We start from the raw sequence: 17,096 nt of genomic DNA, 5'->3' as shown, positions 1-17,096 counted from the left end.
ATGTGTACACGCCGTGTTCGGCGTTCTGCTGCCTGAACTGCGCATGTCCAAAAGAAAAAAAATGTAGTACAGGAAATCACGGTCAGCCCGCGCATGCGTGGAAGACAGTTTGCAGAGCCAGCACCATATTGGTTGCTGGAAAGCTGGAACTGAGAGACCTCACACCGTCAGAGTAAATAACAACCCATACATGGGTAATGGAGCATAGATTGTAACAGCGCCATCTGCTGGGCAATGGAGTAAATAACCAAAGGAATCAAATACATTTTTAAAGGGGCATAAACACTCTCGTTACAACTAAATGTGTATATTCCTATTGGATAACTCCCACAGGATAGGTTCAGAACCCAACATTAAAGGAGATGGTCATAGTTAACCCATAATGGAACGTACACCCCCCATTAGCTGGGGCTGGTTACACACCATAAAGGGATCCAAGGGAGACCAGTGCCCTGTGACAGACATGATCGCATCCTAGGTAACCCCAGGGAACCACCAACCAGAGCTCCATAAAAATGTGGGAGAAGAAAACCACCATAAAAGCCCATTCAGATATAGTTTTTATTCTTGTACAAAATAACTAAAGAACCAAAAGAAAAAAATAAGAAAATGTTTTTTTTGGAAAAAAGCATTCCAATAGTTGACTCCATGAATAGGGTAAGTCATGATTTATGATCTTCAGAAGAAATTCTTTTCATATTTCATAATATATCTAAAAAAACAGAAAAAAGGTTTAATCAATACCATCAACTAGCTACAGTCATAAGAGAGGCAAGATCCCAAGTTGAAATATAAGGAAATATATACCGTACTACAATTCATTATAATGTCACTTGCAACTTAAAATCAACATTCACACCATGTGGTTTTAATGTATTCAATTTTTGAATCCACTTAAGTTCTCTAATCTTTAAGAGTTTAACCCTATCCCCTCCCCGCCTCAGTGGGGGTATATGATCAATGATCCTGAACTTCAAATTTTTTTCTGTATGTCCATATTCTGTAAAATGTTTAGAAACTGGCAAATCAATTTTTTTCTTTCGTATGGTATATCTATGGTGATTTATACGGGTTTTAAAATCCCACGTAGTTTCACCTACGTACCATAATTTGCATGGGCATTCCAAGACATAGATTACGTAATCACTAGAACATGTCAAAAAATAATTAATAAAGAATTTTTCATTGGTAACCGGATGAAAAAAATGATCTCCTTTTAACATATTGTTACAATTAATACAACCGAGACAAGGATAACATCCTACTCGATTTTTTCCAGTAAGTACTCTGACGGTGTGAGGTCTCTCAGTTCCAGCTTTCCAGCAACCAATATGGTGCTGGCTCTGCAAACTGTCTTCCACGCATGCGCGGGCTGACGGTGATTTCCTGTACTACATTTTTTTTCTTTTGGACATGCGCAGTTCAGGCAGCAGAACGCCGAACACGGCGTGTACACATGATTACAGAATGGGGTGAGCCATGAAATGATTTATGAAATCCAGCTGTGTGTAGATTATCAATTAACGTTGAAACAGCTGTTGCATGTTGTTTTCATTTATATATGTCACTGTATTGCACTTCATTACACTTGCACTTATATTGTTCACTACATGCACTTTATATATATTGCTTCTCAAGATTTGTTACATCTTTTTTGCACAAATGAGATTAAGTATGTTTAATTGGTTGTATAACATAAATACCATGTCTGTACACTGTCACTTTGCTTGAGAAAGGCTCTCCACAGGCCGAAACGTTGCCATTATGGGCTATTAAATTTGAATACCTTCATAACTTTATCCAGAATGGTGTGCTGCCTCTGATTTTTGGACTTCTATGACAAGGTTTGGTACATGCCTGAGGGGCCCTGCACCCTGATTTTCGTTTTTCTTTTCTGTGCTGCTCTCACTTTTTTGCTATTGTTATATTACAACTAGCTATTGAAGCCGCTCTACGTGGAGGTGGCGAGTCACTCTCACTCTCTCTCAACCCCGTTCTATCTCTTTCTCTCTCCCATTCCCCCCCCTCTCTCTCTCTCTCTGCCCCCTCTCTGTCTTTCTCCCCTTCTCTCCCCCTCTCTATTTCTCCCCTTCTCTTTCTCTCTCCCATTCTCCCCCCCCTCTCTGTCTTTCTCCCCTTCTCTCCCCCTCTTTTTCTCTCTATTTCTCCCCTTCTCTTTCTCTCTCCCATTCTCCCCCCCTCTCTCCCCCCTCTCTCTGTCTTTCTCCCCTTCTCTCCCCCTCTTTTTTTCTCTCTCTATTTCTCCCCTTCTCTTTCTCTCTCCCATTCTCTCTCTCTCTCTCTCTCCCCCCCTCTCTCTGTCTCTCTCCCCTTCTCTCCCCCTCTCTTTCTCTCTCTCTATTTCTCCTTCTCTTTCTCTCTCCCATTCTCCCCCCTCTCTCTCCCCCCTCTCTGTCTTTCTCCCCTTCTCTCCCCCTCTCTTTTTCTCTCTATTTCTCCCCTTCTCTGTCTCTCTCACATTCTCCCCCTCTTTCTTTCTCTCCATCTTTCTCCCCTTCCCTCTCTCTCGCTCTTTCTCTCCTTCTCTCTCTTTCTTTCTCACTACCCCCACCCTCGCCGGTGAAGCTGCTGCTGCTCCAACCAACGTCCGCACACGCGCTGACTGCTGCACATGCGCTGAAGGCTTTGGACATAAGGACACCTCTCTGGTTATATTATGTACTAGCTATTGATCTTGTTTTACACCAGGGTAGCATGCCTTTTTATTGATTACATTTTTGTGCTATGTTAAAGTGAACCTGTCACCAGAAATAACGCTGTTCGCCTACAGGTTAATAGTGTTATTATGCTGACCCCATGCATTTGAATGCAGCAGAGAGAAAATAAACTTTATTCTCCCTGGCAGAATTCGGTTTCATGGAGGTGGGGATGGCGTTGGTTGATTTATTACTCTGCGAATTCAGAGTGGCCGCTGTAACTGCTGCCCGGCCCTGACTGACTGCCTGCCGGCCTCAATGTACAGTCGGGTTCCCTTTAACATAGCACAAAAATGTAAAAAATAAAAATACTTCCTATCCTGGCGTAGAATGGGTTCAATAGCTAGTCCTAGTATATGCTTCCCATCCTAGTATATGCTCCCCATTCTAGTATATTCTCCCCCATCTTGGTATATGCTCTCCAATTCTGGTCCTCCATCCTATTACCATATAGATGCTCCCCGATCCTGGTATATGTTCCCCGATCCTGGTATATGTTCCCCCATCCTGGTATATGCTGCCCCATCTTGGTATATGCTCTCCAATTCTGGTCCTCCATCCTATTACCGTATATGCTCCCCCATCCTTGTAGATGCTCCCTGATCCTGGTCTGCCATCCTATTATATGTTCCCCCATCCTGGTATATGCTCCCTCATCCTGGTATATGTTTCCTCATCCTGGTATATGTTCCCCCATCCTGGTATATTCTCCCTCATCCTGGTATATGTTCCCCCATCCTGGTATATGTTCCCCCATCCTGGTATATTCTCCCTCATCCTGGTATATGTTCCCCCATCCTGGTATATGCTGCCCCATCCTGATACATGCTGCCCCACCCTGGTATATGTTCCCCCACCCTGGTATATGTTCCCCCACCCTGGTATATGCTCCCTCATCCTGGTATATGTTCCCCCATCCTGGTATATGCTCCCTCATCCTGGTATATGTTCCCCCATCCTGATACATGCTGCCCCACCCTGGTATATGTTCCCCCACCCTGGTATATGTTCCCCCATCCTGGTATATGCTCCCTCATCCTGGTATATGTTCCCCCATCCTGGTATATGCTGCCCCACCCTGGTATATGCTCCCCCAGTCTAGTCCCCCATCCTGGTATATGCTCCCCCATCCTGTTATATACCCCCCCCCATCCTGGTATATGCTCCCCCATCGTAGTCCCCATCCTATTACATGCTCCCCCAGCCTGGAGATCACAGTATGTCCCTATGGCGTTAGTCAGTGCCTACCCATATCGCAGTCTCTGGCGCCACACTCCTCCTCCAGCCCTGTCCTCCTCCCGGCCTATTAACGCTGGATGTGTCCTTCTGACTCTGGCGCAGTCTATACAGTCTTTGGACAGAAGGACGCATCCAGTGTTATATTATAGATTCTGTACCGTAGGTAACTGAAATGGTTGTGTAAATGATTAATAGCTGCTGTAAGAAAATGCATTTTACATGGATGACAAGGGAAAAAATCATCCCACTTTTCTGATGAAACTCTTAGCGAATTTTTTTAACCTTCATGTGAACTTCTCCTAAGGGCGCAGTCAGACGGCCGCACAAATCAGACCGAGATCGGACCACAGTGCACAGACGGGCCGGTGGCTCTTCTGACCCGAGAGTGACGACTGCATAGAAATATATGAAGCAATCACACTCACATCGGGGAGCCGCCGGCCAGTCCGTGCACTGCGGTCTGATCTCTGTCCGATTTATACGGCCGCCTGACTGCGCTCTAACACTGTTCCTATTAGACTTGTGCATAGCTGCCATGTCTGACTCCTGTGCTGTACTTAGCCTTACCTGTATTTATTATTCCAGCCCTCTGACAAGGAGACGCACAGCCACTCTGTGACAAGTCTGGGAACCGAGGCACCGGCCAGCAGTTACCGCAATGGTGCGGTCAGCACTGGCGATGGTAAGCACGTGTGTTTCCCATAGTGCAGGACCGGCTATGACACGACTGCAGCCCAACCTGGGGTATCTCCAGCTAGCGTTATTCATCAGCTCCCCCTAGTGGCAGCTACAGGCACACAGGATGTTACATTTTACAAATGTCTATCTAATCGGGGATTTGGTGCATAGAGATATAGTAGAAATCACTGCAGAATTGTGGACCTCAAATATGATTATCTAGCTCAAAACTTATACCTTGTAATACTTATTGTGGCTGTCATGTTTTTACTTCTTAGTTACCAAATTTTGACCATAACGACCGGGCCAATTTTTACAATTCTGACCACTATCACTTTGAGGTTATAACTCTGGAACGCTTCAACGGATCCCGGTGGTTCGGAGAATGTTTTTCGTGTCATATTATACTTCATGATAGTGGTAAAAAACTTTCAATATGACTTGAGTTTATGAAAAAAAAAAACAGAAATTATAAAAAAAAATTGTAAATTTTGCAATTTTCAACCTTTTAATTTCTATGCCCTTAAATCAGAGAGTCATGTCACACAAAATGGTTAATAAATAGTGATGAGCGAGTATACTTGTTACTCGAGATTTCCCAAGCATGCTCGGGTGGTCTCTGAGTATTTGGATGTGCTCGGAGATCTAGTTTCTGTCCCCGCAGCTGCATGATTTGCGGCTGCTAGACAGCCTGAATACATGTGGGGATTCCCTAACAAACAGGCAACCCCTGCATGTGTTCAGGCGGTCTAACAGCTGCAAATCATGCAGTTGCGGGGACAGAAACTAAATCTCCGAGCATGCCCAAGATATTCGGAGACCACCTGAGCATGCCCAAGATACTAAGAGAACACCCGAGCATGCTTGGAAAACTTGTGTAACGAGCACACTCGCTCATCACTATTAATAAATAACATTTCCCACATGTCTACTTTACCTCAGCACAATTTTTACAATTTTTTAAACCATTTTTTGTTGTTGTTAGGAAGTTATAAGGGTTAAAAGTTGACCAACAATTTCTAATTTTTCCCAACAAAATGTTTTTAGGGGCCACATCACATTTCAAGTGACTTTGGGGGGTCTATGTGACAGAAAGTACTCAAAAGTGACACCATTATAGAATCTGCACCCCTCAAGGTGCTGAATACCACATTCAAGAAGTTTATTAACCCTTCAGGTGCTTCATGAGAACTGAATCAATGGGAAGGAAAAAATGAACACTTAACTTTTTTCACAAAAATTTTACTTTAGACCCAAACTTTTCACCAATAGCCCATATGTGGGGGAAAACCACTGTTTGAGCGCACGGCCGGGCTTAGAAGGAAAGGCTATGTGATTCATGAACTTGGTTCAAAGTAAAAAATGTTGTTTCTGCCCGGCTTGAACTGCTTTTGCGACTTTTGGTTCCTTGATTTTGCTGTAGTCAAAAATACACCAGGAAGGAACTGGAGTGAAGTTGGGTCAACTTGTGCGACTTTTTAAAAAGTTGCAAATGATGAATCGAGCTAAAATATCTGGAATTGTTAGAATCTGTCCACAAAGCGGAATAAAAATAAACCAACCAGGCGAGCAGATATAAAATAGACTTCAAATAAATACTGAAATAAAATGGTGACTATCGTGCAAACAACGAAAGAGTGTAAAACATACAAAATTAGAGAAAATCAGGCACCAAGGCAATGAGGAATCGGTGTATGGGGCCTTCCTCCTGGCACTCCCAATAATCTACAAGGAAACCTGGCAGAAAAGTGTTCAGTTTTCTTGCAGCGCCACCACAGGGGAAATCAAGTATTACAGAATGTACACCTTGGCAAATTTTTCTAAACTAGGCAACCCCTATAAATAGTTTTTACAGTAACTGTGATTATTTCTGTTTTTGGTGATGCTCGTTGGGTGCCCTACGTGGTGTGTGATTTTCCCTAATCTTGGGGCTGATGAGGATTTGGTTATTTGCAGTCTCAGAGGACAGTGCTGCGACCTGTGTCCCCACATATGAGGACGTGCAGAGTTCTCTCCCTGACCTGTGTGATCCTCAGGACTTGGCTGGAAAGTCGATGAGATGCCCTCAGACCAGAGAACTTCCGCAGATCCCTCCAGATAACACCCTGGAAACGGGAAGTCTGGAAGACGATGCTCCTCTGTACAACGAGGGGCCGTACGAAGTCCTGAAGGACAGCTCTTCCCACGACAACATCATTGAGGACTCGCTCTATGAGACGGTAAAAGAACTTAAGGACATCAGCTCATCGGCCTGTGCAGAAGAAAAGAGTCTGTCCATGAATATGCAGCATCTAGCACAAGCGGAGTGTAAAATGGAGGCTGTGGTAGAGTACGCCTCGGTGGACCATAATAGAAAGAGCAGACAGAGCATCAACACTCAGAGTGCGGCCAGCACGCCTACCTATCAAGATGATGACGATATTCCTCCACCTCTGCCTAAAAAACTATTGGACGAAAATGAGAATGTGCAGAGTAAAGAAACCGAGGAAGAAAAGCAGGAGCCTGAGGGTGGGGCTAGCACAGATTGCAAGGTGAGTACTGTCTGCATGGGAGGTCAAAGCCCATTTCCACTGTTATTGATACTTATGTTCTAGTTGATGCAATACTTTAATATATTTAATATATTCTATAAAGACCACCTGTCGCCAGATTAAGGAACAAGTTCTTTTTCCTAATTTATTCATGCTGCTACCATGATTATTCAGCTTTTTTGGGTTTTTTTTAAATCCGCCATATATTCCCAGAGATCTGTGCTAATTTTTATAATTATAGAAACTTGATTCCAGCTCACCCAGTTGCTCTATGCTCATCCACCTGGAGCTCAGACACCGCCTTCGCCCTGGCCTCACATCAGGAATAATAGAAAAAGTTGGAGTCTGGCTCAACAGGACTGGATTTTCCTTTTCTTTTTATTTTTCAAAAGAAAATATGGTGCATACAAAAGAAAAAATGTACATGGTCGACGTGACCCAGTCGACACGTTTCAACTGCACTAGGCAGTCTTACTCATGAGTATTTTCTTTTGAAAAAGAAAAGAAAAATCCAGTCCTGTTGAGCCAGACTCCAACTTTTTCTATTATCCAAATTTTTATAACCTTTACTAAGGGGGTGTGGCTCACATGGTAATCATGCAGAGCAGCCCAAAGACACGCCCCTGAGGATCCTGTAAACAACGCCCTCTTGTAGAGACGATACAAATTTGCACTAAATAAAAAGACCCCATATCTCTGGAACCATATGGTGAATTAAACAAAAACCAGGATATTCAGGGGAGCAGTGGGAAGAAGAGCAAAGACTGGTTACTTTTAACCTGTTAACAATCCTCTTTAAATGGTCACGGTATTTACAACTGCTAGTTACATTGACATAACTCATTATACAAATCACTTTATTTAAGAATTATATTACTTTATCACTAAAACATCACCCCATCACTGGGTTTCTGTATAGCCTTCATTCCACTGCCTTTTGTCAAGTAAAATCTGTCTTCAGCAGAAGAGACACCCGGATGGATTACAGGACATGGGAGATGGGCTTTGTCTCCCTGCTCTGTCAAACTGCATACAGGCATACATTGAAGGCTTTCAATACTTGGCAGGCCAGCCATTGGACAATGGTAAACGTATTGCATGGTTGGGAGGGAGTTGAAGTTCCGGCACCTATAGTACTGGTAGAATGCTGTTAAAGAAAACCTACCACTCAAAAACAAAAGGATGGCAATTTTCAAAGCATGAGAATAAGGGCAATATTAGACTGGTATGTGAGCAATAGACAGTTTCAACATATAATGGGCAGAGGGCCATAAGTCCATGCTTTTTTAAAGGTGTGTACTCTCAATCAATAATCTGCCACTTGGCTGAATTGCACAGGCCATATAGCTGGAGTCTTTTCAACTCCAACATGGCCTTAATAATTTCTGATCAGTTTGAACAATTATTTTGTCATTCAGTGCCGTGATTTTCCGCATTTTTCTTATCAGGTATATACCGTACATAGAATTGCAGATTTGTTAAACCTCCGACCTTTTCTCTGCGGAGTGATGTAAAATCGGGTTCATTATTACGGCCCCTCCACCTTGTGTAGTCACAATTCACACTGTGAAATAAAGGCTAGTAGTAATGGATCCAAGTGACCACATTTTGGTTTTCCATGGCTGTTATGTAGTAGCATGGTGTAATGGTGCGTGGGGGGCTTTTCTCTCTAGCGGATGAGGCGGGCGGCCCAGTTTACATATGAACTCTACCTTTAGGAAGGTCTTTGTTCCCGAATCGTCAGATAATAACCCTGGAGGATTCGGCAAAGAATAATCTTGGCTTTAGCTCCTCACGGAATATTGATTGTTTCCTTTCCTTTTAGCGACAGAGTTGCATATCCTATAAATCTCGGGAAGAAGACCCCTGCCTGACCGAAGATGATGTATGTATATAGTGCAGCTGTATATTTCTATGTCGCCCCGCTGCTGTGATCTGCGGCTCCATGAAGTAAAGTCTAGGAGGGATGGAAATACACAAACAATGGGACCCTCAGAGCAGACCCCAAAAATACATTCAGATGTTAGACCCCTTATTAAATCAACCCCAAATCTAACACTGAGTAAGACTCTCCTGCGCTTATTCTGCGGGTGTCTGTTCCAAAATGCACAATAGCAATACTGTTGTTTTTCTTTTTTCCTTTATTTATGCTTTTTCTTTGGATGCTGATTGGAAGTGTTTTGTTTAATGCATTTTTAGTGTAGAAACACTGAGGGTTTTTTCTTGCTCCCTACAATGCAAATGCACCAAAAAAGAAGCAGCATCCTTAGACATGGAGTGGGTTCAGTTTTCATGAAATCACATCCACTTTGCTTGAACTGCAAAATGCAGCAGATTTTCTGCACAAAGAAATGCGGCATTTACACAATGTGGTCTGATGGCCTATAGGTCTGTCAGCACAAAATGACAAGCACAGGCATTCGGTGCATCATGGTGTGGCCTCGCAGTCCTGTGCACCTTCCCACCTATTTGTTTTCCATCTATCTGCGTCCTGGCTCTTGTAAAGATAGCTGGAAAACAAATAGGAGGAAAGGCGCTCTGAGCTCGGCCACACCAAGAGTGCACCTAGCGCCTGTGCTTAGTTTGACCAGTCAGATTGTGCTGACACACTCCCTTTATCATCAGGTAGCAGGGTGCCCTTATGTGGGTGATTGCTCTTTTTGGCTCTTAGCTCCTGACACTGGATGAGTGTTCCCCACCTATGGCGTCAGGACCAAGAGTGGCGGCTGCAGTAGCTCCCAAAGTGGTGAGGATATGCTAACCAAATCTAATAAATAATGGCCTATATATTATAATACACTTTTTATAGGCCTGTGGGGGTCCTCCACCTTTGGATGTCTCCGCCACCTTACTGTATCTGCGTTAGCTTGCAAGATCTTGGGTCGTCATCAATGACAGAGTTACTTTTATCCCAAATCTTCATCAGTCAGATAATCATAGAAACAAATAGACGCCCAATCCCATTGCATTGCTTTATTGTACATTTATTATTTGGAGTTTTTGACTTATATGAATCATTTAATTCTAGATTTCTGCCATGTATTCAAGAGTGTCCAGAACTGGCCAGTCTCTCCGGCTCCAGGAAGACCTCTCCCATTATTCCTACATCCAAGATGTCGAGGTCTCGCCAACGGCCTGTAATGGAACGTATGCAACAGTCCGGGACATTGATAAAAGCCCCAACCTTATTGGCTTGTCGCCCCCCATGGGCATAGTGAACGGTGGCTCTGACCCTGAATATGAAGCCATTGCAACATTGTGTCATGAAGAAGACAGGACTATTACTCTCTCGCCATCTTGCCCCGGGACTCTCCAACATGGTGAAAGTGACTATGAGAGTATCGGGGATCTGCAGCAAAATGGAGAATTCACTAGACTTTGAAGAATGCAAAAATAAATCATTGGAGTTTTTTTTGTGTAATATAGCACAATCCCTTTAACGGGTGATTATCATGTATCCTACCTAGATATGGATTGACTTAAAAGAGAAAGCACACGTCTGCATATGAAGACAATATCTCCCTGCTGCATGAAGACATTTGCATATTTTTATTTTTCTTATATTTTTTTAATTGTGCCATTTATTTTATTTTTTTAATGTTGAAACTATGCTAAAAAAAAAAAAAAAAGACAAAAACTTTATGATCCTGAACTCCACAAGTTTTTACGGTACTGATGTATCCCGGTATATCCCTTATACGGTACGCCATCGAAGAGTGAAGAGCCAGCTCCTCAAGCTGCATTTTTACTTCTGTATAAATTTATTTAATCTGTCAAATTTATATTGTTTAAAAGTTGTTCTGAGCCTGTGTATTATATGACGTCCATGCGTTTTCCAGATTTGATGTCAAACATCTGTGTAATATCAGATAACGCTGATCAGTGGAGTCCTGACCATCGAATCAAGAGGCCCAGTGTCCTCACAGGCCTTTGGGGGATCTTTCTGGATATGTGTGTGCCTAGAATAGGAGCCCGAACAAACACTGAGATCCCAACCAGTCCCTGTAGGACATATCTGACAGCAGAAGACTCCTCTGATCACATCTCACAGGGGCTCAGCAGTCTGAAATCAGACCCACCAAATCCTTCTGTCCCCTGGCATCACCTATTTGGCGGCGAGTCCAAAAGCCCCCGTACATACTAGACTAATGTTGGCTGTTCCACTGATATAAGAAGGTCCGTCTGACACGCTAATGTGTATGGGCGTGCCGGCCAACTGATTGTCAGGGAAGATATCGAACAAGCATGTCCGGTTTCAGACTGCTGATCACTTTGCTCTGCCGGCAGCTTTCTCTTCGAGAACACATTAGCGCTCAGCAAAACGACTGTACATCGAAGAAAAATATACCGTGTTAAGGTTTGAGAGTCCTCCGTGGTTGATACTTTTAAATGGCTAACTGAAAAGATGGTAACAAATTGCAAGCTTTCGAGACTACTCAGGTCTCGTCATCAGGCATAGACGAACACAAAATCTCAAATCTTAATATATTTTTCTATCTTCTGGCTAACACGGTACAAAGATTTATATCTTTCCTGTGCATGGGAGAGACGGTGGAGATCTTTACTGGCCGAAACCTCTGTCGCCTGGCAGCCATCCAATGTGTAGAAGGCCTTTAGACTGCCGGATGAGTCCACTGATATTGGCGAGTTCAGTCTAATATGTACGGTGGAACTAAAAGCTTGCCATAACCATGATATATTTATATGCGGACCATTGCCGTTCCAGACCGTTTTGGTGAAATCTGATAATATCCTGTGTATGACATCGGATCAACTGCAGATTCTACTAAAATTTGCTGGATCTGCAGATAAATCTATTAGGTGTTTGATCCACTGATAGATTTTGAATGTTGATGACTGGAGAGCTTTGGGATGACCAGCAATGATGGATATCCTCCTTTACGTAGAGTTTGGTTTTATTGGAAGCAATTACAAAATTGAAAATTTCACATTGATCCTAGAGAACAGGATCAAGAGAGTGTAATGGAAGTAAAATAACTTTGTAGAATGTGTAATGGTGGCATTATCGTCCTGTGCAGGACGCGCTCATACATGGTACTGGAGTAAGTGGTCTACTGTAATAAAGAATAAGTGTTATAATAATATTACTGCACAATTCATAAAGAGCCCAAGGACCTGTGTAGAGATCGTTACAATCAGTCGTAATCTAATATTTTCACTTGGGTTTTAATGCAGATTGTTGGGTTGATCTGTGGAGTCCTCCCTCCCCGACGTGGGGACAAAACGAAAATCACAAGTTTTGGATGTAATTGCCGCTATTTCAGATCTAAATCTTAGAGGTATCTTAGGTAGATTTCTCGTAAGGATTTGGTCAGCACAATTGGGTCTCATTGGGGCTCAGTGATTTTTCTTGAACTTAAAAAAATGACCGATTTTTTATCAGTGTTTTGGATCAGATTTTCATCAGTGTTTTAATCAATGTCAATTTTTACCATCAGAATTTCTCGTATGCAAAAAAAATCACTTTTTCCTTCTTCTCTTATCCAACAATGAATAGCACACGGAGAGCACCCGAGTGCTGATCTTTTTTCTCGGAGCCTTAGACTTGCATTGACAAATTTGATCTGTGACTCAAATCAAAATCTGAGAGGTCTCCTCATTTTGGTGCGAGTCACTTGATCCATGAAAAACACGGATAGAGCTCGTACATAAGTGTTGTATTCTCTGTAAGCTGAGACCAAGCCCACTCGGGGGGAATGCACACATCTCCAGAGTTTATTGGACGACCATTTATTTTCATAGGCGCCCAAATCCTATGCTGAATATCAGAATATCAGTATCCATGAGCTGCAACTGGTATTGTAGCTTACAACAAAGAAAGTAGTGTGTAAAGGCAACGATCACCCCTGAATATACAAGATTTAACAAAATTATCTTTATTCAAAATTAGACAAGCAAAACAAGGGCTCTTCCCCCTCCTCTATGATGTGACCGGGTGACCATTCTTCTTAGATTCCAACAGGTCTTATACAGAATTATTTATTTGTTCTTTCTTCTTCTTCTTTCCCTCTGACTTGTTTATTATTTCCCTTTTATAGGGATAGTTCCTTACTCTTTCCATTCTCAGGAATTATTATATTCCTTTTAAAGGGGTTCAGTTATTTACAGTCAAAGGATGTATTTTCATATTTTGTAATTTTAGAGGTTTTTTGAGCTTTGTATATTTTGAACTGTTTATATGGGGTCTTTTTCTGTATAGAGTTCCTGACCTCAGCACACTCCCGGTTCACATAGTGGAGGAGTCTGGAGGGTTCTTACATGACCTTCCGTGTTGTTTTTCATCTATAAACCTTTGGGGTTTTTAATTGTTTTTAAATCACGTCTTGTTTTGCTTGTCTAATTTTGAATAAAGATAATTTTGTTAAATCTTGTGTATTCAATGGTGATCCTTGCCTTTACACGCTGCTTTCTTTGTTTGCTCATATTTCTTTAGCGTGTGGTCAGTGATCCCATTTGCTTATATTTATAGTTGTGCCCTCAGTTTTTGTCTCTACTATGGTATTGTAGCTTACCTCATCCAAATAATGGAGTCTGAAATCTGTATGAAGAATATGTGTCGGTGCAAAAAAAAAAAAAAAAAAGATATGAAGGCATCTGTACAGATGTATTACATGTTGTGAAGATAGACATACTGTGACCTTTCCTCTGCATGATTTCTGTAAATGTTCATTTCTCTATTACTGTGCCGAGTTGGTGAGCCGCTCCTGATCGGGACGCAAAGAGTTCGGGAACAATCCGTTGCCTTCTGCTACTGCTCTACCATCCCCTCTCACAGCAAGAGTCTCACACATCAGGCTATGCCTTCCATCTCCTCACCCTCGGCATGAGTCTAATAAATAAACTAAGGCACAGGGAAACTGCTGGGGCTTCCCTTTCCTCACCCTCACAGCATGAGTCTCACACATCAGACTACTGCTTCCCTTTCCTCACCCTCACAGCATGAGTCTCACACATCAGGCTATGGCTTCCTTTTCCTCACTCTCACAGCATGAGTCTCACACATCGGGCTACGGCTTCCCTTTCCTCACCCTCACAGCATGAGTCTCACACATCAGACTACTGCTTCCCTTTCCTCACCCTCACAGCATGAGTCTCACACATCTGGCTACGGCTTCCCTTTCCTCACCCTCACAGCATGAGTCTCACACATCGGGCTATGACTTCCCTTTCCTCACTCACAGCATGAGTCTCACACGTCGGGCTACGGCTTCCCTTTCCTCACTCTCACAGCATGAGTCTCACATAGACTGCTGCAGAGATATACTGCTACAGCTTCCCCCTCCGCAGCTATCGCCAAATTCTTACAGGTTGACCACTACTACTTTTATTGATTGTGTATTCTCCGGAAAGGTCATAAGTAGCTGATAGGTGGAGATGCGACACCTGGCACAACTGCAGATCTTATGTTACCGGTGCCAACAGCGGCCAAAAGTTCTCAGATGTTTGTTGCCAGAGGACGGCAGCTGTCATGTCTATAGTTGCCGTGGCCGGGTTTTAAGATCCACGCCTTATGTACTTGGAGTGAGCAGGGAGTGGATCTGCAATACCCGCCCGCGGCCACTTTAGTTTTGATGGAGCTGTTGTCTTCCAGCAGTATCTGAAAACTTCCATCCGCTATCGGTAACAGCTGATAAGCAGGGGTGCCGGATGTCACACCCCTATCGATCAGATATTATTGGCCTATCCTCGGGATGGGTCATCTATAAAAAAAAAAATTATGGTTGCAAACCCCGACCTTTTACTGACTGGGAAAATTTGTGAACATTAACAGTGGAGCTACAGGCTTCCAGATCTTGACTTACACGTGCCACTAATTCAGGAAAAATTATAAGGGCAAAGTGTGTCGTAAAAGATCCCCGTGCACATTCTCTCTGGGGGCAGATGACCATAACTAGTAAGGTAGAAATGGATGCGCTATCGCTGACAATAAGGGTGTCTGTTACGTTCTGCCTATCTGCACATTGGGTTCAATGATCAGACATGACTGTAACCGGAGCATTACGGCCAGTGCTTTCTTCATATAGATAAGTGCACCTTACAGAGCAATGTAATTGTGTATATCCGGCATAGGCTTGTCCACTGTTGTATATCTTCTATTACAGTAATGCTACCATATAAGATCTTGGGAAGACTCCACCATGAGAGACAGAGACGTAACGTTAAAGTCCTGGACACCAATGTAAGATCTGGAACTACTATGTGCTATCTAAAATAAAGGTGTTTAGGTGGGCACCCTCGTGCACAAGGTCCCAGGTACGACAGCTACCTCTAGATCCCTTATAGCTGCACCCCTCTTTAGAGGTAGTATGCGAGTGACTAATGGTGAAATAAAATAAAAATCCTGGACTTTTCAGGGAAAATGTATGCTGCACACTTTCAAGATTTTTTTTTTTGGCCACCAAGCTGTACGACTGTTTTGAATGTGCTGATATTTTCTAGTAGCGATGCCATTTAGTGCATGCAAGGAAGGTACCATGTCCTGTCTATAGCTATGTATTACCAAACTGTACAGGAATCTACAGTGTTTTTTTATTACTGGTCTCAACGTTCGCCTGCACATTAATAAATGAAAATCCTGGAGATTTCTTAACTGTTTTTTGTCTTTATACTTTTTGTCAAGATTATGTGGGGAGCCAATTGGGGTATATTTAGAAAAAAAAGATGTGCCTCCATGAAAATGGTACACATTATACTATGTGCACTTCGTGCAAGTATTATACGTTGGCATTCATCTTTCATTCATACGGGTATAATCAGGGGCGTAATGACTGCGGTCGCAGACGTTGCGACCTGGCACAAGAGTGTGAGGGATCCGAAGACGCCAGCACAAACTTCAACTGGATGTGTGTACTCTGACGCACATTCAGTTGAAGTGTATTGCAGTGCAGAGACCCGTCGGATCCGTGCACTTCAATACATGCTGCCGCCAATAAGAGTTAAGCAGCTGATGTTGGCATGCACGTCACTGAGTGTTATGGCAGTGACGTCACGCGCTCATGTCGCTTGCACGTTGAAGTCAGCTGCCAGCTTCAGAAGAGGACACTGCAAGGCAGGGGAGTGAAGAGAAGGGTGAGTATCATTGTTTTTTTTTTTATGCAATAAAGAACAGTGGCAGAACAGGGGACATATAACAGAATGGAGGATATATACCAGCATGGGGCCAGGAAGGGGAACATATATACCAGGATAGAATATATATACCAGCATAGAGCCAGTATGACGGACATATACAGTTGTGTGAAAAAGTTTGCCCCCTTCCTGATTTCTTATTCTTTTGCATGTTTTGTCACTCTTTAATATTTACATTTGTTTGGTGATCTGAAACACTTGATAAAGAACAGAAGTAAACATAAAATGCAGTTCTTAAATGAAGGTCTTTATTATTAAGGCAAAAGGAAATCCAAACCTACAGGGCCCTGTGTCAAAAAGTGTGGTTTATCACATCTTTGGGAAGCTGAGTTCAAATTCCCTAGTCACAAGCAGTGCTGATTACTGCCTCACCTGTTGTCAATCAAGAAATCACTTAAATAGGAGCTGCCTGACAAAGTGAAGTAGACAAAGAGATCATCAAAAGCTAAACATCAGGCCGCAAGCCAAAGAAATTCTGGAACAAATAAGAAGCAAAGTAATTGAGATCTATCAGTCTGGAAAAATATTACAAAGCCATTTCTCAAGTTTTGGGACTCCAGCGAACTACAATGAGAGCCATTATCTACAAATGGCGAAAATATGGAACAGTTGTGAACCTTCCCAGGAGTGGCCGGCTGACCAAAATTACCTAAAGAGATCAACGACGACTCAACCTGGAGGTGGCTTTCGGTCGTGCTCTTACTGCAGTTGCGCGGTGGGGGCTCATCCGTTGCGCTGTGCGCATGCGCTCCCAGGATGCCTCCCTGATGAATGTGAGCGA

At 42.9% G+C, this 17,096-nt stretch overlaps 1 protein-coding gene across 4 annotated transcripts in view; it reads left to right on the top strand.

Annotated features, from left to right (window-relative positions):
• PAG1 (phosphoprotein membrane anchor with glycosphingolipid microdomains 1) overlaps positions 1 to 10,976 on the top strand; it is a 220,462-nt gene extending 209,486 nt beyond the window's left edge. For 3 of the 4 annotated variants that reach the window (XM_077270723.1, XM_077270724.1, XM_077270725.1), the window contains 4 exons: positions 4,542 to 4,638; positions 6,591 to 7,165; positions 8,991 to 9,050; positions 10,194 to 10,976. In XM_077270723.1, the coding sequence (XP_077126838.1) occupies positions 4,542 to 4,638; positions 6,591 to 7,165; positions 8,991 to 9,050; positions 10,194 to 10,547 (1,086 nt within the window). In that variant the 3' untranslated portion in view covers positions 10,548 to 10,976. The remainder of the gene's footprint in view (positions 1 to 4,541; positions 4,639 to 6,590; positions 7,166 to 8,990; positions 9,051 to 10,193) is intronic. The other variant, XM_077270726.1, reaches the window with a different exon arrangement.
• Positions 10,977 to 17,096: the final 6,120 nt, after the last annotated feature.

This window comes from Ranitomeya variabilis, chromosome 6, assembly GCF_051348905.1.
Source record: "Ranitomeya variabilis isolate aRanVar5 chromosome 6, aRanVar5.hap1, whole genome shotgun sequence".
In the NCBI taxonomy this organism is placed as follows: Eukaryota; Metazoa; Chordata; class Amphibia; order Anura; family Dendrobatidae; genus Ranitomeya; species Ranitomeya variabilis.
This window is presented reverse-complemented; position numbering and strand designations above follow the sequence as displayed.